This window comes from Typopeltis vanoorti, chromosome 20 (genome assembly GCF_054136105.1).
Source record: "Typopeltis vanoorti isolate ZY-2024b chromosome 20, IOZ_Tvanoo_1.0, whole genome shotgun sequence".
Lineage (NCBI taxonomy): Eukaryota > Metazoa > Arthropoda > Arachnida > Uropygi > Thelyphonidae > Typopeltis > Typopeltis vanoorti.
In genome coordinates, this window is record NC_143568.1 from 41,856,875 (window position 1) to 41,879,189 (window position 22,315).

Here is a 22,315-nt window from a genome sequence, read left to right on the forward strand (position 1 = left end):
TAAGCAAACAAAGTTTGCGCCTGAAAATATCTTCAGGACTAAGGTAAGGTGGTGCAACACCGAGCAAAGGTGGACCAAGCTCTAATCACTCCCTGTCTCAGTATCTCCCATAATGCAAAGCACATCTCCTTGCAGACATGTATACTGCTATGCATTAAGGGAAGGGCCACTACCCAGACTGGTTGCGACTTTTATTGAGGTCTCATCAGTGAGAGGCAGACCCAAAGATGGAGATACTAAGGCAGAATCAATAGAAGAGGTCATATTTACCTATACAAGTTGCCAACAGGTGTACCACCTTATTATTGAATTACTCTGGATTTAGAGAAAGATGTTGGAAGTTCATTTTGCATTTGGTTAGACTATAATAAATTTAGTTTAATCCTTTATCCAAGTGTAAGCAAACAAAGTTTGCACCTGAAAATATCTTCAGGACTACCTTACCTTAGTCCCGAAGATATTTTCAGGTGCAAACTTTGTTTGCTAACACTTGGATAAAGGATTAAACTAAATTTATTATAGTCTAACCAAGTGCAAAATAAACTTCCAACATCTTTCTCTAAATCCAGAGTAATTCAATAATAAGGTGGTACACCTGTTGGCAACTTGTATAAGTAAATATGACCTCTCCTATTGCTTCTGCCTTAGTATCTCCATGTTTGGGTCCGCCTCCTACTGGATATAGATATATATGAGAGGCTCTGCTTGGGATAGGTTTTTGCCTGTCTCTGAGTAGAGCCACCGCTGAGATTATGGCTCTGTCTGATGGTGGGGTGAGCCTGCCACTGGGTAGAGCCAATGCTGAGAAGTTCTTCTTGGTGAGCCTGTCACTGAGTGGAACAAAGCTGAGTTGGGCGATCTTGTGGGATCTTCTAATTTTTAGAGAGGTCTTTACTTACATACACTTCAATAAAGGTCGAAACCGGTCTGGGTAGTGGCCCTTCCCTTAAAGCATAGCAGTATACATGTCCACAAGGAGATGTGCTTTGCATTATGGGAGATACTGAGACAAGGAGTGATTAAAGCTTCGTCAACCTTTGCTCGGAGTTGCCTGGTGTTGCACCACCTTACCTCAGTCCTGAAGATATTTTCAGGCGCAAACTTTGTTTGCTTACACTTGGATGAAGGATTAAACTAAATTTATTATAGTCTAACCAAGTGTAAAATAAATTTCCAACAAAGATTTGTATTTAAGTTTTATAGACCTGCAAAATGCAAATGACCAGCTGCCAAGAGAAAAGCTATTGAAAATGCTATAGTTATATCAAGCAATACTTAGTCTTTATTCGAGTTGGAAGTCAGCAGTTAGAATTGAAGGAAGTACAGGAAGATGGTTTGATGTTAAATCTGGTTTAAGACAAGGATGTATATTATCATCTCTGTTATTCATTATCTATATGGATTACATTATGAAGGAAAGCGGTATTAAACCTAATATCAAAATTGGACATGTTAATCTCAGCTGTTTATTTTATGCAGATGATGTTATACTTTTTAAATAAATCCAGTACAAGTCTACAAGCTTCCATCACTAAAATGAATAACTGTTGTAATAAATTTGGTATGAAAATCAGCAACAACGAGACAATGAAAATAGGTAGAAACATTGAAAAATCAACTGCATCTGAACCAGGACGAACAGAGAAAAGTAAGCTACTGGAACACATCCTAAAACACACCCCAACTCAATATCACCAGATCTCAAGATTGGTACTATCAACATAAGAAGCCTGAATGGCAAAAAAAAAAAAAAACTGAGCTAACTGAGGAATTGGATAAGTACCAGATCGATATAATAGGGGTGACTGAAACAAAAAAGATGAAAACTGGCGAGATCTTTTTTGAGCACTAAATACAAAATGTTATATTCAGGCAATGACAAGCAAGGAAAAGAAGGAGTAGCCATAATATTCAACACTAAATAAGAGGCTAATCTTCAAGCAATATCAAGTACAGTGATATGGGCAAATATCAGAATAGGGAAATGGACAACGAGACTTATTTGTGCCTATGGTTCCATAGAAGGCTCAACTAAGTCAGAAGGGGAGAATTTTATGAGGTTTTAGAGAAAGCAATTAACATGATGAAAAATCAAAAGTTGGTCCTTGTTGGGGATCTAAATAGCAGAATAGGAAATGATTGTCAGACATACAAAAATGTTTTGGGAAAATTTGGAGAAAAGAGCAAAGCTAATAATGGCAAATAGTTGTTGGATTTCTGCTCAGGACATGGGCTCGTTATTACTAACACCATGACATGTTCCAACATAAAAATGTGCACAAATTAACATGGAGAGAAGAGGCAAGGAAAAAGAGAAGTCTCATTGACTATGTTACTGTTGATAGTGATGTTTTCTTTCTGGTGCGGGACACTAGAGTTTACAGAGGATCTGAAATTGGAAGTGATCACTATTTAAGTCTTGAGCAGAATAAAATTGAATTTCAAAGAAGAACATGTAAGAAAGTTTTAAAAGGAATAAAAGTTGATCAGTTGATTTCCATTATATGGAAATATGACTTCTGCATTGCTCCAACCTTGGTATCAGCTTTGGGTCTGGCTCCCACTGAAGAGACCTCAATAAACGTCGAAACAAGTCTGGGTAGTGACCAGTGGGGCCAGTGAAAATTTTAAGTGGGGGTGCTGCATATACAAAAAAAAAAAAAAAAAAAAATCCCTAATCAATAACGAATTTATTAATAAATAAATTTACATATTAAAAATATTTCATCCTCACACCACGAACAAACACCAATAATAAAAATTTCGTATCAATAGCAATGACAAGCGCAAACGAATATCGGCGTTAGATCGCAGTGCATTTGTTTCGTGTGTAACGATAATTGAAAAAATATAATTCTTTTCATATTTTCAACAGTGACACTCGTCATAATTCAGCCCCTTGTATCTATGATAAATAAATAATTATACGTTATTTTAACAAAATAAAATAAGATTTACAAAAGAATAGTTCACCATGTACACACGCCAATAATAATCGTTTCATATCTCACAGAAATAACGAGTCAGGCATAAGATACACTGCCCAAATATCAGTGTATCTAATGACGTAACGTGCAACGACAAGCGCAAATGAATTTCGGCGTTAGATCGCAGTGCATTTGTTTTGTGTAATGATAATTGAAAAAATATAATTCTTTTCATATTTTCAACAGTGACACTAGTCATAATGACGTAACGTGAATGACAAGCGCAAACGAATATCGGCGTTAGATCGCAATGCATTTGTTTCGTAATCTAAAGTGTTAATCGAACAATTCCAATTATTAACTCAGTGTCAAAACATAAGCTGTAACCTTTAACATGTTGTACTGCATTTATATAATGTTGTAAGCATTGTTATTATTTATAAACACAAACAAAATTAAATTTTTCATTTTTTCCTTGGGGGTGCTGCAGTGTTGCAGTGCTTATGAATGGGCCACCACTGGTAGTGACCCTTCCCATAATGTATAGCATTATACTTGTCTGCAAGGAGATACGTTTTGCATTATGGGATACTAAGATAAGTGACGTGAAGTCAGTCCACCTTTGCCACGAGTTGCCCCAGTCCTGAAAATACTTCAGGAGCAAACTTTGTTTGCTTACCCTTGGATAAAAGAGTAAACTAAATATATAATTTAAAAGTTGATCAGCTCTTAGATGTGAACTGTAGACTAAAATACACAAGCATTATTCAAAAAAAATGAAAGAGTTTGTAAACAGGAACCAAAACTTAGAGATTCATTGGCAAGCCCTGAAGAAAACATTGATTCAGCCAGAGAGACATGGTGAGGTCTGCAAGAACAGAAAAATCAAAATTCCATAGTGGTCACAGGAAGTTTAAGAGGCAGTGAAGGAAAAGAAGAAAGCATATCAAAAGTTCTGGCAAATAAGTTAGCTTATGCTCTTAGAGAATAAAAAGACAAATGTTAGAAAGCTAAACACTGCATAAAACTAGCTAAACAAAAGTCATGGGAGGACTTTGGTAAGAACATAGAAAATAAATATCAAGAAGGGGCAAGATATTCTGGAGGTTGTTGAAGAAGCTCATAAATGGAGGAAAGCTGTAAAAGGAATTAGAGATGATAAAGGTGACATGAAAACTGGAGAAAAAGATATCTTTGAAGTATGGAGTAATTACCTCGAAAAATTGCTAAATGAAACAATCAGTGAGAGCAGAGTCATTGCCCAGGCATGCCATCAGGAATACATATCTATACGTGAAGTAGAAAATGCCATCAAAAGCTTGAAATGTGGAAAGGCAGCTGAAATAGATATACTTGACCAGAAATGCTCAAGTATGGAGGTATAAAAGTCTTTCAGTGGCTGCACTGCATAGTTCAGAAGGCCTGGACGGAGGGACAAATTCCAGATGATTGGAGTAGAGCTCTAATAGTACCCATATATAAAAAGAGAAATAAAACTGAATGTGAAAATTACAGATATTTCTCTGTAATTTAGTGAGTGTTCCTGGTAAGATTTATGCAAGTATACTTGAGAAACAGTTGAGAAAGATTGTGGAAGAGAAGTTTGGTGAAGAACAAGATGGATTCAGGCCAAATAGAGGGTGTCAGGATCAGATTTTCACTTTTATGATAAATGGTTGAAAAATAATGGAAATATAACAAAGGTCTGTATTAAGTTTTGTAGGTCAGGAAAAAGCATATAAGAAGGTGCCAAGAGAGAGAAGCTATTCGAAATGCTAGAGTTGTATGGTGTCATTGGGGCATTATATCAAGCAATACCCAATCTTTATTTAAGTTGTAAGTCAGCAGTTAGAACTGAAGGAAGTACAGGAAGATGGTTTAATGTTAAATCTGGTGTCAGATACGGATGTACATTATCCCCCCTGTTATTCATTATCTATATGGATCACATTATGAAGGAAAGTAGTATTAAACCTGATATCAAAATTGGAGATGTTAATGTCAGCTCTTTGCTTTATGCAGATGATGTTATACTTCAAAATAAATCTGCTACAAGTCTGCAAGATTCCCCAAACTAAAATGAATAACTGTTGTAATAGATATGGTATGAAGGTCGGCAATAACAAGACAAAGACAATGAAAATAGGCAGAAGCATTGAAAATATCAATTGCATTGTGAATGGAGAACCTATAGAACAAATAAAACATTTCAGCTACTTAGGCATGATTGTTAGTGAAGATGGTAAATTAAATATACAAATAGACAACGGAATCAACAAAGCCAATACGGTAGGAAGTCAAAGGAAAATTTATTTGGAATAAGAGAGAAATTAGTCAAAACACTAAAATAGCTGTATACAAGACAGTATTCAAACCAATTTTAACTTATGGATGTGAGAACTGGGTTAGAAACGAAACACTTAACCAAAGACTGGAGACTGCAGATATGAGAGTTCTGAGAAAGATTAGTGGCGTGAACAGATGGCATCATTTGTAACATCATAATAAAAATGAGGATATTAGGAAAGAACTTGACATTGTTAACATTCAGGAATGCACTAGTAAAGCTAATCTAGGGTAGTATGGTCACTTAAACAGAAACAGAAAAAGTCCCAGTGGAAGACCAAGATACAGATGGACCAATACAGTAAAAAGTGCCTTAGAAGACAGAAATATAAAATTGATAATGTTAGGGTCTTGAAAGATAACAGACTGATGTGGAAGAAAATTGCTAATAGGGAGTTAGTAATGATGTAAATTTTTCAAGTAGTACTATCATAATGTCCTGTTATGCCCCTTTAGAGTACATGTCAGGAATTTGTTGACGATGATGATGAACTTTTCAAGAGCAAGCAGGATCATGGGACAACTACTGCAGTGTTTCATAATAATACTTCACAGTATAGACAACACTGGGAGAAGGAAAAAAAAACATTAATTAAACTTATTTATTAGACAGAATAAGAAATTAATTAATATTTATTTGCTGGTTTTCTAACAGCATTGTCAGAGCACAATTATAACTGTGATAGGCACACAGAACTAAATAATTGTGGGAAATAATTCAAATTGTAATTGAAAACAAAACTAGTCCTTACATGGTGCCATTATTGAGCCAGATAACCATAACTTAATTTATAGAAGTTAGGATATCAGGTCTTAAAATGACAGTCTCACATATCTTTGATAAATTAATGTAAACATACTTATCAAGTTGGGAGGGTGCTTCATCCTATGACTTCGATATAATAACAGATATTTTCCTCTTCATCTAATTCTATGTGAAGGAGTATTCACAGCATGGTCTGCCAATCCCAGCTTGCTGTACAGATGATCGTGAATGTAATTTTTGTGTCAAGGCAGATGTTAATTGATCTACCAGTCTGTCCAAAGTAGGCATAAATGCAGGTACAAGAAACTCTGTACTTTCTAAATACATGGAAATGCTTATGTGTTGGCAGTACATGTTAACTTATTTTCATGATATTCATGACAACACAGAATGATAAGAAATTAATTAATATTTATTTGCTGATATTTTGCCGGTATTATATCCAGCATCTTCAAAGCACAAAAATAGTTTGTCACAGTACGTGAAACAACAACAATTGATATAACAGTGGGACTAGTTTAAAAAAAATTGTAATGGACAGCTCAAGGAACTGATGTCCTAATTAGGCACCATCTATGTTTGTAAAAGAGAGAAAACAAATATTAATTAAATCTTAAAATGACTGTCTCCCAGATTTTTGGTAAATTTATACAGCCATACTTGTTGAGGTTTGCAGTTATGTTTTAAAGATTCTGTGATTCCAAAAACAATCTCAATGACTTATGACTTCTGTGTAGCACTTTTGTTTTCTTCCATTTGATCCTGTGTGAAGGGATCACTTCACACATGGCATAATGCCAGATGTATTTTATGTTCACCAAAGCAGATATCGACAGTTCTTCCTGTCTGTCCATAGTAAGCCAGGTCACAAGAACAGGGCACTTCATAAACTCCTGGATGTTATAAAGAAGAGAGCTTGTCCTTCGGTGAATGGATAAGAGTTGCCAAAGGACAGACAGGAAGAACTGTTGTTGAGATCCACCTTGGTGAACATAAAAAATAAATCTGGCAATATCGTTATGGCAAGTCGGATCTAGCAGACCATGCCTTGGATACCTCTTCACACAGGATCAAATGGAAGAAAACAAAAGTGCTACACAGAAGTCATAAGTCAGAGAGAGAGAGAGAGAGAGAGATTGTTTTTAGAATCAACAAAAGCTATAAAACCCTCCAAACCTCAACAAGTATGGCTATATAAATTTACAAATCTGGGAGACAGTCATTTTAAAATCTAATTACAGTGATACCTCGGCTAACGAGTGACCCTGCTAACGAATTTTTCGGGTAACGAAGATTTTTTTTGCTGTTTTTCGGACTTAGCTAATGAATGTTTTAGTGGATGCATATGCTAAAGCAGCAGACATGAATGGTCTGGCCATTCTAGGAGCTTATCTTTTCCATCTATATGTGTATGACAAAGAAATGAGCTGACCACATCACATAGGGGGAGACCCACCAACCCGACTGGGTTGTTTACATTCGAGACAGCGAGAAGTGAGATGCCTCATACCAGTGTCAGTACGGTGCACGCTCTGTGTGGCTGTGAATGCGAGAGGTAAGAGTGATAGCATTTATTCTTTACTTGGCTAAATTCTACTATGGGGGATTAATTTATAATTAGTAAATTCTATTCTTATCTAATTAAATAAATAATATGCTATATGTCATATTTCTTTTATATTTTTCAGAAAAACATTTTAAAAGTGAAAAAAATTTTCTTGACAATAGGTTCAAAAAAAGTAAGTGACAAACCAAAGGGAAGCAGAAAGTTGCTCACAATTGAGCAAAAGAAAGAAATAATTTTAGCGTATGAAAGAGGAGTCAGAATTGTGGATTTAGCAGTCAAGCATGGCATAGCATCATCATCAATAGCTACAATTTTGAAGAAGAAGGAGGAGATTAAGGCAGCTTCAGTTGCAGCTGGTGTGAAGACCTTGGCCTCTCAATCCCAAATAAGTTCTGTGAATGAAGAAATGGAAAAGCTTCTGATGATCTGGATAAATGAGCATCAAATGGCTGGTGACACTATGACTCAAGAGATGATCTGCAGCAAAGCCAAAATGATTTATGAAAATTTGAAGAAAAATGTGGCAGGACACATTACAGCAGAGGCAGAGGAAGAATTCAAAGGAAGCAGAGGATGGTTTGAGAAGTTCAAGAGAAGGTCAGGGATCCGTAGTGTAATTAGACATGGAGAAGAAGCCAGTGCAAATAAAGAGGAGGCTGAGAAGTTTGTTAGAGAATTTCAGGAGTGGACCATCATTCATGGATACAAGCCAGAACAAGTGTTTAATTGTGATGAAACTGGGTTGTTCTGGAAGCAAATGCACAAAAGAACGTTCATCACAAAAGAAGAGAAGTGTATACCATGGTACAAACCTTGTACCATGGTATACGCTTGGGTAACAAGAAGCATATTCACAGAGTGGATTGTGGAGGTGTTTGAGCCCACGGTGAAAAAAGTACCTGAGAGAAGAAAAAGGCTGTGCTTCTTCTGGACAATGCTCCAGGGCATCCACCTGGCTTGGAAGAAGATTTGGAGGCAGAATTTAACTTTATCAAGATAAAATTTCTTCCTGCAAACACCACATCTATTTTGCAACCCATGGACCAAAAACAGGTCATATCAAACTTTAAGAAATTGTATACAAACATGTTCCAAAGATGTTTTTATGCAACTTCATTTACCAGTCTGACTCGGAGGGAATTCTGGAAGGATCATTATCATATCCTTCATGCTATTCAAGTCATTGCCATGGCATGGGACGAAGTGTCAGTTAGGACACTTAATGCTGCTGGGAAAAAGTTATGGCCAGACTGCTGCAAGATAAGAAGTGCTGTTTCCAGTGTTGAAGATGCTGCTGGGGAACTTGCTGCTGAAAATGCTGACACTGTAGATAAGATAGTCTCCTTGGGCAAATCATTACATTTGGAGGTAAATGAAGATGTAGAAGAATTAGTTGAAGAACACTCAAAAGATTTGACAACAGAAGATCTTGAAGAGCTGAAAAAGCAACTGAATCAGGAAAGAGACAAGGAAGATAAAGAGTGCTCATCAGAGGAGGAGGAGAGCAATAAAAGGGGAAGAATGCCAACAGGTGACATTAAAAAAATGCTGCACTACTGGGAAGAGTTTCAGTCTTTGGCTACAAAGTGACATCCCAACAAAGCTGAAATGAACAGACTTTGTGCCTTGATGAAGACAAGTGTCTGAATCACTTTAAAAACATTCTGTAAAAAAGAGAAGTTCAATCAACTTTAGACAGATTTTTGACTTCTCCTTTAGCAAAGAGACAGAGGCCAGCTACTGAAGAAGAGGAGACTTACCTTAAATAAACTTTGAAAATTTGGAAGAAGAATAGTAAAAACGTTGTGTACATCTTTTCAGGTTAATAAAGTGTATATAATAGTGTAAAGATCGTCAATTTTTCATTCTACTTTTCATTCTCCTTCATCTAATTGGGTAGCTGTTCATCTCAGCCTTTGGTGAGTTTTTACCCTTTTATAGTGTGCTTTTTATTATTCTTATCTTTAAATAGTAAGCAGCATCCAGAACGAATTAAACGATTTTCTATAGAAACCTACGGGAAATCACGTTTCAGCTAACGAATGTGATTCCGGAACGAATTATCTTCATTAGCCGAGGTATCACTGTAATACTCATTTTCTCTCTTTTTTTTTTTTTTTTTTTAACACAGCACCTAATTAGGACTTTAGTTCCTTGTGCTGTCTGTTACAATATTTTTAAGCTAGTCCTGCTGTTATGCCAAATTGTTGTTGTTTCACATAGTGTAACAAACTATTTTTGTGCTCCGAAGATGCTGGATATAAAACCAACGAAACATCAGCAAATAAGTTAATAAATATTAATTATTTTCTTATCATTCCATGTTGCCATCAATACCATGAAAATAAATTAGCATTTATACACTCCAGGCTGTTCAAGAGGATGCAATTAATCTTTAGGCGAACAGATGAAGATAGCTAGCTGAATTAAAGGTTTGAAAAAGTGAAAAAGGCATGGAAATATCTGCAGAGAACTTTGGCTATTTTTCTAATACCCTTAATGTAGGCTATGTTATTTGAACAAATAATCCTGGCTCGGTGAGTAAGTGTTTTGTGGATGGCATACTGTTGGGAAGCATGGTGGTGGTGTGAATGTTTATGTAAATATCTTCGTATATGAGTAGGTTTTTAACATCTGCCTTGAAGAAAACAAAAATTAGCAATCAGTTAATTTAAGGCATTTATCTGTGTGTGTGTGTGTGTGTGTGTGTGTGTATACATATAAATGAAATGCATAACAACATTTACAAGTATACACATTAAGAGATTAGCAAATCTTGGCAAAACCTGTATCTTGGCAAACACAGACAATTTTACAAAAAATTTACAATTAAATCTTGTTATCAGTGTTTTTGCATATATGCAGTTTCATTTCACACATTGTTCAAAAACAAAAAAGACTAGCTAAGCACTAGCCATGCAAGAAAGCAGCTCAAGCCAAAAATAGATGGAGATCCATGATGGCCAACCTCCTAGATGGAGATAAGACTTGAGGACTGCAGTAGTTGTCCCATGATCCTGCTTGCTCTTGAAAAGTTCATCATCGACAAATTCCTGACATGTACTCTAAAGGGGTATAACAGGATATTATGATAGTACTACTTGAAAAACTTACATCATTACTAACTCCCTATTAGCAATTTTCTTCCAAATCAATCTGTTATCTTTCAAGACTCTAACATTATCAATTTTATATTTCTGTCTTCTAAGGCACTTTTTACTGTATTGATCCACCTGTATCTTGGCAAACACAGACAATTTTACAGAAAATTTACAATTAAATCTCATTATCGGTGTTTTTGCATATATGCAGTTTCATTTCACACATTGTTCAAAAACAAAAAGGACTGGCTAAGCACTAGCCATGCAGAAAGCAGCCCAAGCCAAAAATGGATAGAGATCCATGATTGCCAACCTCCTAGATGGAAATGAGACTTGAGGACAGATTTCATTCAGTATCCATGGTTGTGGAATCTTCCACACATTCACCATGTTTCCTACCTCCATTTACTGTGCCAATTTTGTGTCTCTGCTGCCGTATTAGTCTATGTGGTATTGTCTATGTGTAAATATAAAGATTTGAGACATTTATTGAAAATAATATTTCTTTAGTTTATTTAAATGGGCCAATTAATAACCCTGGCAGGGTGCTTAATATCTACAATCTTATAAACAACTGGGGAGAGTCTCTGCAATATTCTATATGGACCTGATGCATCCACTCCCAACTTTCTATTCTTTCTAACAATAGACTTATCTTGTAATAACACAAGTTGACCAGATCTTAAATTTCTTTCCTTTATAGTTTTATTTATGATCAGTCTACTTTTCTCTAAGGTCTCTCTACTATAATCACTAATCTAGTAAATCTTTTTACTGTATCATTCAGATATGTATCTATATTCTCAAATCCTGAACTGCAAACAGATGGATGAAAATCTATAGGGAAAAGGAGATGAAATCCAAAAAAGCACACAAAGGTTTTTCTTTGATACTGGATTGAACAGCAGTGTGGTAAGCATGCAAAGTATGGGGAAGATTTAATTGTAAATTTTCTGTATAACAATCCCAGTCCTTTATTCTTTCATGAGAATTTGTTTTATAGACTTGTTCAGTCTTTTACAAAGTTGCACTGTGGGCAATAGGCTAGCATGAAGATTTTCTTCATTTAAAAGCTTACACTTACATACTTGTAACAACAGTTCTGAAGTTACTTCAGAATTGTCCAATGGTTACAATGCCAAAAAGATCTACAAATTATCTGTCCCTTCCACCTCCTCACAACATGGTAACAGTAATACCATTACTATTCCCTATATCTGAGGCACTTCAGAAAAAATAGCCAGAACTTTCAAGAAATATAATCTCTGCACTGCTTTCAAGCTCCATTTGAAGCTAGCTTCCCTTTTCCATTCTCCTAAGGATCCACTTCCTCCCCTCTGTTCCAAGTGTTTATAAAGTTTCTTGTTTTTGCAATTTATCACATTATGATGAGACTGAGAGACACAACTATAGTCAGTCAGGTCTAGCTGATCATGTCTTGAATACCTTGCACAGAATCAAATGGAAGAAAAGTATTATGCTCCATCACAGAAAATACAAACTTGACTCTTTTTAGAATCAGTAGCAGATTTAAAAAAAAAAAAAAAAAAAAAAAAAAAAAAAAAAAAAAAAAAAAAGCCCAATCTTAATAAATATGGTTATGTCAAATTTCCCAAGATTTGAGAAACTCGAATTCTTAGGGTTCCCACCCACAACTAAGGCTAGCCAACACCACCCACATAGGATGCCCCTCATAAGACTTTTGTCTTTATATAGTCTAACTTCTTCCAATTATTATTTCTTGTGTGTTTTTGTGTGTGTCATTACAACTTTAACATTGTATTCCTGAAGATGTCTCTGTGACAGAGATAAAATATTGAAATGATTAAACCTGCTGTTTAATTATTTCTCTTTGTGCTGTTATGTTATGAGACAAACCAAGTAGTTCTCATACATCCTAACATCAAGATCATCTGCAGCCAGTGCTTTAAACACTGATCTCCATACCATCCTTCAAAATGCAGTCCTGCACTTTTCTTTTGCAAAAGGGATCTCAACTCACTTTCCTTTATCCTCACAGTAATACACACATCACCAGACAAGATCAGAACTCTCTCTTTCTCCCCCCCCCCCCATGGACTCACATTTACCTCCAGCCTCTTCTGGCACAAACTCGTCACATCATATCAATAAGCTTTCTCAACCTCTAAAAAACTAGGCATTCTTTTCTGCTCAAGGAGCTATTTTACAACCACCCCCTCTGTTAACCTGCTATTATATAAATCCTAAATCCACCTATCCTTGGAATACAATTAGGATGGTGCACCCAAAACCTCCCTAAAAATCCTTGATGCTGTCTAGATGAGAATAATTCAGGCTCATAGACAACCTTCCCTCAGAGGCTCACTTCCACCTCTATCTCACAGACAATGTTTCAGCTCTGTGTCTCGTCTATAGGTACTTCCATGGCCAGTGGCGGATTACCCATTAAGGCAATGAGGCACATTAGTGGCCTCAAGCTTTGGGAGGCCCCCAAGCCAAGAAATTTTCCTATAGTATTTTAAAATAGATTAATGTTTTCAGTAAACATCATAAAAATCTTGATTATTTTAAGCGAAAATTTTTTCGAAACAATTATTATGTTTTAATATGTATTTTGAACAGCGTGCACTATCTACGCTTTAAATAATGCTGCAATACCAATGTCGGCGCTGAGTTATAAATACGAAGTTGACAAGCTTCGTATTTTGAACAGCACGAGCAATCTACACTTTAAATTAAAGGCATGGCACTGTTGACAGCTTCGAAGTCACGAAAACTGACTGCATTGCCGAGATAGGAAGTTTCGCCTGGTTGCTCCTTAACTTCATTTGTTATTGAATCGTGTAAGAGTGAGGTGTTTGTTTCAAAAATAACTTTTTAGTGTGACTTTTCGTGTTTTCATTATTTGAGTGAAGTGCAAGTAAAAAAAAACTTTGTAAAATTGTAAAAAAAACTGATACATTTTTTTTTTAAAAAATAAAAAGTTTTATTATTTACCATCCTTTAACAGGCAGAAAAATCCGGAAGTTAAAAAAATTCAAAAGTAAAAAATTTCATTTATTTGCCATATAACTTTTATTTATTTTTCTTCTTTTTCTGCCACTGCTTCAGTGAACTGGCAAACATCGTTTCTATGCTTACTGATCTTCTGCGGTTCTCAACAGGCCCTTAAGTGTCCATAACTATTCAAGATAACCTTGGATTTTATAATCATGGTTCCAGGATAAGATGGTTAGCCCTTTACTGATTTTTTTGTATGTAAATTGTGTGTGTGTTCCCTGGCCAGTCTACCAGTTTGTGGGAACAAAAAAACCTGAGTTTCTGGGATGAAAAACCTTGGTCCATAAGAGACCAGCTAACTCATCTTCACTTGAAAAGCCCTGATAAAGGTTCTTTGCATATCAGACAGGATTCGAACCCAGGTCTTTCTAACCAAAGGGCATCATTAAAAGCGACTGAGCTACGAACGCTCTCCACTTACTGTTGGTCCTGTTAAAACAAGAGTAGTAGTTGCCCAACATTCCTTTTCAATACAACTGTGAACACATCAAACCTCTGCCTTCTCATCCGCATTTATTCCATCTCCCTCTTTTCTCTTGAACAGCCTTCCTTATAATATATTTCCCAACTTCGACCTCCAGCTGTTTAAGAAAAATGTCAATCATTTCTTCTTTCTCAATCCTTATTTGCACCTCATACACAGCACTAATGTGCTATACATTCTTGTACCTCTTGTGTGTGTGTGGGGGGGGATAAATGCAAAAATAATAAATAAATAAAGCAATGAGAGTTCAGTATAATGATAACCTATGATCACTGATGAATGTAGTTATAAAAAGCACTCTGCTGAGTTTAGGGTAAATTAATCCAGTCTTAACTAAGACTAGTGCTTCACTGCCGATGCTGACGTAGCATCACCGATGAAGACAGAGAATAAATAACTAAGTTCTCAAAAGAAAAAAAGGTTCTAGAAATGGCATAGGTATATGAGACAACTAGAATTAAATAATTTGTTAATTAAAGACTAAAGCAAAAATCTATAAATTTATAGCTATCCATAGTTTGAATTATGGATAGCTATAGATTAATCTGAAAAGCTTTTATAGAGACAGAAAAATAAGGATTTTATTATGATTCAGGACCTCCATATAGATTCACATGACTCATTGTGGGAGGCTCATCCTAGAAAACACAGCGTCTACCATACCATTCCTTGAACTCATTCACTGTTCATGCTCTCACTATTCTATCAGCCAATGTATTCCACAATTCAACCATCCTCCATGTAAAGAAACCACTCCTCACAACACTTCCTTTTGCAACTTCCAGGGATGGACATTTTGTCCTTGCTCCTTCCCCTTATTCTGCTAAACGTAAGAACTCCTCAGTGTCAATCCTGTAACTACCACTCAACTGTTTAAATGTCTCAATCATATCACCTTTCCTTCTAAGAGAAGTACTCTTAGAAGTTTTTTTTTTTTTTTTTTTTTTTTTTTTTTTGAGTATTGAAATATTCCAATTAAGGGTTTACTGAACAAGTCCACTATGTCCTTTGCATCAGTCACTCTACTCCCATTTTTATTCAACAATGTCATTTTTCCAGAATCATTCCTCTTCCTACTGGTCACATAACAAAAGAATTCCTAAGGATTTTCTTTGGATCTCAGGGCCAATTTTTTTCTCATATTCCAGTTTTGCATTCCTTACCATGCTAGTCACTCTCCTGGCCCGAGTCTTATATTCTTTATGCATCTGCTCTCCACCCCTCTCCTTATATCTCTTCCATAACCTTTTTTTCACCTGTAGTTTCAGTCTGATATTTTTTGTCATTCACTTTACACCAAATTGTGTTCTCTTTTTCACTTGCAGAATACATCTTGCCATTGCTGCTAGTAAATATTTCTTTACTAGTTCCCAAGCATGGATGATATCTCACCCTTCCAATTCCTCCACCCATGGAACTGCCCCAAGCTGATTTCTAAGATTATTATAATCACCTGCCTTATAATTCTACATACATTCCTTTCTCCTTGATACTCCTGCATGTCTGTTCATCTACCAAGTCAAAACCACATGGGCACTCTTTCTCCAACCAGGGGCAGAGATACCATCTCAGTTATTATCAGATTTTCTAATGCTATGACTAACTCCAAAACTCTTGAACTTTGTATTCCTTCTACATGTTGTCTAAGGCATTTCTCCCTAAAGAATTACAGACATTCCATTCCCTTACTAATACATGCAGTTTCCTCTTCCTATCACCCAGAACCATCATTCTTTTTGCACTTTCCAAGCTGAACTGCCTAAACACCTCCTGCTTTTCATCCTCTATGTTCCCTGGCTTATAGCAACACTACACTACATATCCTGTCCACCTCTACCTCGCATCATATGCTTTCAAAACCATTAGTGCCATTGCTATTCAAATCCTCCACTCTGAGAGGACATAACCCATCACTTAATCATAAGCACTACACCACCACGTTTGCCCTTCCTATCTGCTAGAAAATGCTGTACCCTGCTACTTCTATTCCTGTCAGTATATCATCTTCTGTCAACCATGTCTCAGTGATCCCAATAATCTTTGGACAGGCTGATGCTATCAGTGCCATCAATTCATCTCTGTTATTCTGGATATTCCTGGCCACTTCACACCAAATTATGTTCTCTTTTTCATGTGCAGCATCAAAGGGTATTATCAAAATGAATTAAACATAATCTGTTTTTCCAGAATAATTCTGAATGATCTAGCTGTGACTGTGGTGGAGTTTAATGTGTGCATATATGTGAACAGCAGTTAGAATAAACAATACTGCTTAACAGGTAACATTTATCTCATGGAAAAGGATATTCCTGAAAACTTAAACGATATAGCAACTGGTACAGTAAGGAGGGTTCTATATCACTCAAGTGATAAGCAGATGCACATCATAGTTAATCAATACACTTTGATCATCTTCAATAAAATGCTGAGAATGAGAATAGTATCTTCTGCTAGAATATCTGCAAGAGTTATTTATATTCCTAAGGGTGGTTCACCACATAAAGTGGTGAATTCTATCCAGGATATACCCTTGAGAAGGATCGATTGATGATTAAGCCACAGTGTGGGTTCTAAGGATAGCTCACCTTAACAAATCTGCTTACTTTTTAGATGATGACATGAGGAAAATAGAACAAAATAATGGCTATGACATGATTTATTTGGATTTCAGCAAAGCCTTTTTGAGGATTGTATATAAGAACCTAGAGAGAGATGGATTTAATTTTTGAACGGAGTCTAAGAGCCAGGTGATTATGAACTGGATAATCCGTCCTCCAGAGTTCAGTGTTAGGGCCCCCTTGTTCTTTAATATATTCATAAGTGATTTAGGTTTGAATATTAAGAATAAAATTTTCCTCTTTGCTAATTACATGACGCTGGAACTGAGCAGTCAGTTGTTCAACTGACTGCTCAGTTCTTTACAGATGACCTTGAAAGATTGGAAGAACAGAGAAACAGAAGTGGATAAACAGGGATGTGGAGTTTAATTTTAAATTTGGACAAATTTAAGTATATGTGATTTGGCATTAAGGCAGCATTGATGGATACAAATATATGGGTATTTTAGTTAATAGGGAATTTAAGTTCCAAAATCATATTGGAAAGGCAACTAAGCTCTGAAGATTGTTGGTTTAACTAAAATAAATTTCACTCAGTAGAGAAAGGAAATTATGATATCTGTATACATCTCTGGCTAGGTTCTTATTTGATTACACCTTCACAACATGGCTCACTTAGATTTTGTGTATGCATGAATTGTATCATGACAGTTATGATAACTGATTAAGTAGCAGTGAGAGGTGATTTAAATGAAATTTATAAAGGAGGAATATAAATAAGATAGAGAAATAATTTATAAAATAAAGGATACATATATATAGGAGAGATTAATGCATGTTATTCTTTGCTGATTTTTTATTATGGCAGAACAGTCAGAACAAACAGTTTAATTTTTACTGTTACAGTGAAAATATGTAAAATAGATTTCAACAAAGGTTATTACAAAAGCAGTGGGGTTTAGGTATCTTTAAGAAAGAATTAGCTAAGTGTTATATGTGAAAGTTAAATAAAAATTAATTTATGTATAAATGAGCATATGTAACTTAGCACTGTTGAAAATGTTAGCATTGCTTGCTGTTATGTTTTTTTACATAAAAAATGTTTGTAAAATTTTAAAAAGTAACAGTAATAAATAAGAAATTATGTGAGAAATAGAGCACAAGTTAAAATATATCTGTGAACATATATAAGCCAACCTACAATGTGGAAAAGTAAATATCATGCTATGAGTATCAGATTAAATGTGGTGGATGCTCAGTAGACGACTCACCCTGTTTGTATTTTTTCATTGCTTAACACTGTGAAATTGGACCAACCTGCACAACATGCAATAATCCAGGTTTGTCTTTCTCTTGCTACATCTTGTGAATTAAATAATACCAATTCACTGTTAAGCTCAATGTGAAATAAATATTTCTTCCAGAAAAACATCAAATCAAGATCTGACTGTAATAAGTGTCTTTATGTCAACCTTAGTTTGTTTATGAATATAGACCAGAACATCAGCATATTGTTCTCTCTTTCATTTGAAAGATAAAACAATATGTCATTCATACAGGGTGTTCGGGATAAATTTGACATATTTATAATTAATTATATTTTTCCGTAAGTTACATGTATTAACACACACTTCTCTTCATTTAAAAGTTTGGACCCTTCTTCATTCATATACAAGATGTCAGAAAGGATGGATAGCTGGAACCCACCTGAATCATGGAAGAGAATAACTTGTATCATGATGATTCGTGCCCGCCATCAAAATAAGGATATTACGACTGCTGCCCAATGCTCCCTGAATACAGTAAAAACAATCAGGCATGAACTAGAGACTTGCAATGGTGACTACGAGGATGTAGCAAGAAGAAAGATCCCTAGCAGACGATCTGATTGCGTTCGTACAGCAGAATTCTTCGCAAATCTGCAGGAACAGGTGTTGAAGAACCCTGGCATTGGAATTCGGGCTTTGTTCGTGGAGTTGCTAACTGTAGTCAAGCCCTGGATAACAAGGGTAGCCAATGGTAGGCCGTATGTATGGCAGCAGGATTCGGCCCCTTGCCACACCTCTGGGAAAAGTCAAAAATGGTTGTCTGAAAATTTCTACGACTTCACCAGTCCAAATGTTTGGCCTCCAAACTCCCCAGACCTTAACCCCATGGATTATTTTGTATGGGGCGCAGTTGAAAAAGACACCAATCGCACTTCCAGTAATACAAAAGCCCAGTTAATGGATAAAATTAAAACAGTTTTTGCGGCCCTTCCCAGGGAGACTGTAGCATCAGCTTGTTCGAGGTTCCGAAGCAGAATTGAAGCTGTGATCGATGCTAATGGTGGTTATTTTGAGTAAATCTTGTTGATAGTATTGTAATTAACTCTGCCTGTAATGTTTTTTTGTCAATTCATTAAATTTAATAGATACAAAGAAGATTTTCTTTTTCCTTACGAAACTGTCAAATTTATCCCGAACACCCTGTATATGTTACAGACAGGATTTAAGTGATTTATTTATTTTGGTGATGTGCTAAGAAATATCTTATGAGCTCACTTACAGCATGCATGCTATATGAATGAAGCATACATGACACTCAGTTAAGAGCCTCCGTAGCTCATTCGGTATAGTTGAAGTCCTTTGGTCAAAAAGCCCTAGGTTCAATTCCTGTCCAGGATGTGGTCTCTTTCGACTAAAGGTGAATTAGCCAGTTTCATTCAGAGATAGGAGGTTTTTTCACATAGAAACTTAGGTTTTTTGTCCCCCAGAACAGGCAAACCAGCCCAGTGAATGCACACACATCTACAACCCCCCCCCCCCCAATGCCAGACTCTGCAACAAGCTGGCTGGGGTTTTGCACAGTTGCAAACTCATAGTGAATCCTGCACCAAGCAGGATAAAAACACTATAAAGAGGAAGACGACACTTAGTTAACAGATATATTAAATGAGATCCATAACGATACTTGATACAAATTTTGTTTGTTCAGGCTTGGATAAATGATAAAATCAAGATTATAATTTCTTCTCAAGTATAATTTACTTTCTAATCAAGCAAAAGAAAAACTTTCTACAACCATCTCTCATTGAGTGTAGTTTAATACTATGGTGATATACTGTGCTACTTTGATATTAAAAATACATGCCCTCATTGATTAGCTTTCAGTATTTCCATGAGCATAGTGCCCGCTGATATACTTATAATAAAAAAGGGGGAGGTTGCACTACATTATGAGTTATGTATGAAGCAGTATGATGTGAAGTAACTTAGTTGTAAAGATACTTCACATCTAAATATTTGCTTGTTCATATTTGGATAATGGGTTAAATCAAGAATATAATTTCTTGAGAAATACAATTCGATATTTAGAAATATCACATAATTTGAGTATAATACGAGAATCAGGAACATCAAACTTACTTTAGGAACATAGCAATAAATCAATTTGTGCACATCATCGACAATGAGGTGATCAAATCTGCTAACAGGTGGGTACTTCAATGTTTTATTCTTTGATTCAAAATCTTGACAAGTGCTGTTAACATGATTTTGTCTTTGCTGATGTATCACAGCTAGTTTCCACTTAAGAAAAGAAAGAAGGAAAGAAACATATACATTACACTTTTCACACTTTCCCTCCCCTAAATGGAATAAAATAAAGTTATTAGAAAACCTTTTTTTTTTTTTTTTTGCAATATTACACAGTTCATACCTTGTATATGTGAAATCATTTTGACAGCAAACATGATGCATCAATGATGCAATTATAATACATTTTATCAAGAATAGTTTAGGAAAGAGAGAATATTAGAGGGAGAGAATGACAGAAAGAGCTGAAAAGAATTCTTCACTATAATAAAAAATAAAACCCCAAAGTTCAACTATATCTGAAATGTATAGTTGAACTTTGGAGTTTTATTATTATTCCAAATCCCAAATTACACTAATAGATGCTGTTTTGGTGCAAAAAGTATACCTGTCTAACAATCTCTATTGGACGACCAGGTCATTTTATTTTTCAGTGGGTGGGATAGTAATTAAACTGATTTGAGAGCTATAAAAATTTGGGAAAAATCTGAATTCCCCACAATAGAACTACTCATGATATACATAGTATGTGATATATTGTCATGAACTGCATCATTTATATTTTTTTTTATACTGAATCTCTTTATAACTGAAGAGATGCATTAAACTGTAATACAATTTAACATCAGTGAATACAGTCTTTCAATGTGATTAAATGGTGAGCAGCACTCATTAAAAGATATTTATGGATCAAATTAAAGTGTTGTTTAATTGTCATAAACAACTTTACTTAAAATTACATTTGCAGTTATGTTACCATATATACCAAGGTCATCATCATCCAGGCACTTTTTAAGTCAATCCAAGATGGACTTTTCTAGGACTTTCTTCCTAGAAATAAGAGAACTGTTTTGGTGACATTGAAGTTCACCAGATTATCCTCTCTCCATTTTGAGAATAGGAGGAAGATCAATAAGTGTTTAAGGCATTGGTTAAAGAAGATCTTGAAGCACTAATCACTTCAGCATTACAAGGTTTGGAAAAAAAGCTATGAATATGATCAGGTGTTAGATAAAGATTACTGATCTACAGGAGGAAGAATGTAGGGAAAAGCACTGAGGAGAAATACCATAAGATAGTAGCTTGGTAAGAAAGCATTGATAATGCAGACATGATCAAATGCCTTGGGAATATCAAAAATGACCACTTAAGTTTCTCCAAACTTTCCTATGCCCTGTATGCAAAGGTTGGTGAGGGTGACTAGAAGATCTGCTGTGGAACAAGAAAGGTGGAATCCAAATTGGTGATTACCATTTAGTTACTGAGTGGGTAGTGAAGCAGTTGGTTATTGGCTGGATAAGAGCATGCTTCCAAACTGCTGGATAGATGGGTGTGAATTCTAAATCACAAGCTTTTAGTACAACTGGAGGAATACCATCAGAGCCAGGAGACTTAATTCTATTAAGACTACTGGGTATTTTTCTAATGTCCTTCTGACAAAATTTCACAGGAGGCATACTGTGGACAGTTTGCAGAATGGTGGGAGGAGATCTGCCTTAGTTCTCTATACAGAGCTAGAAGAGAAACCTCATGCCAAGAGGTTTGCCTTATCTTTAGGAGATGCTAACATTGTACCATCAGGATGTGAGAGGTAAAAACATGGAAAGACAGAAGTTGCATCCCAAAGCTTTAGCAATTTTGCAGTTGTTACAAGTTGTAGTATAAGCTAAGCTAAGCTGAGAGGCTGGAATTTTTTACTTGAGCCATTGGTTATATGCTGATTTTTTAGCTTTGACTGTTTTAGCACAATTGTTGGAGAACAAGGATTAAGTTAAGGGTCAGGTTTTGAGTGGAGTGGGAAATAAAAGCATTCATCCCAACAAGAATAATTTCTAATATTAGATCAGAGCAGGTGCTAAAATCAGAAGAATAGAAGCAATAATTAGACCATGGAAACAAGACAGAGCCCAGAAGGTCATCTCAGTTAACACCATTATTGCCAGAGGATG

General features: G+C 35.7%; 1 protein-coding gene across 3 annotated transcripts in view; it reads right to left on the bottom strand.

Annotated features, from left to right (window-relative positions):
* The window catches only part of LOC150095394 (carbohydrate sulfotransferase 11), a 127,285-nt gene that overhangs the window by 3,301 nt on the left and 101,669 nt on the right, over window positions 1-22,315 (bottom strand). For all 3 annotated transcript variants that reach the window (XM_090410270.1, XM_090410268.1, XM_090410269.1), the window contains exon 3: window positions 20,199-20,360. In XM_090410270.1, coding sequence (XP_090266396.1) covers window positions 20,199-20,360 — 162 coding nt within the window. The remainder of the gene's footprint in view (window positions 1-20,198; window positions 20,361-22,315) is intronic.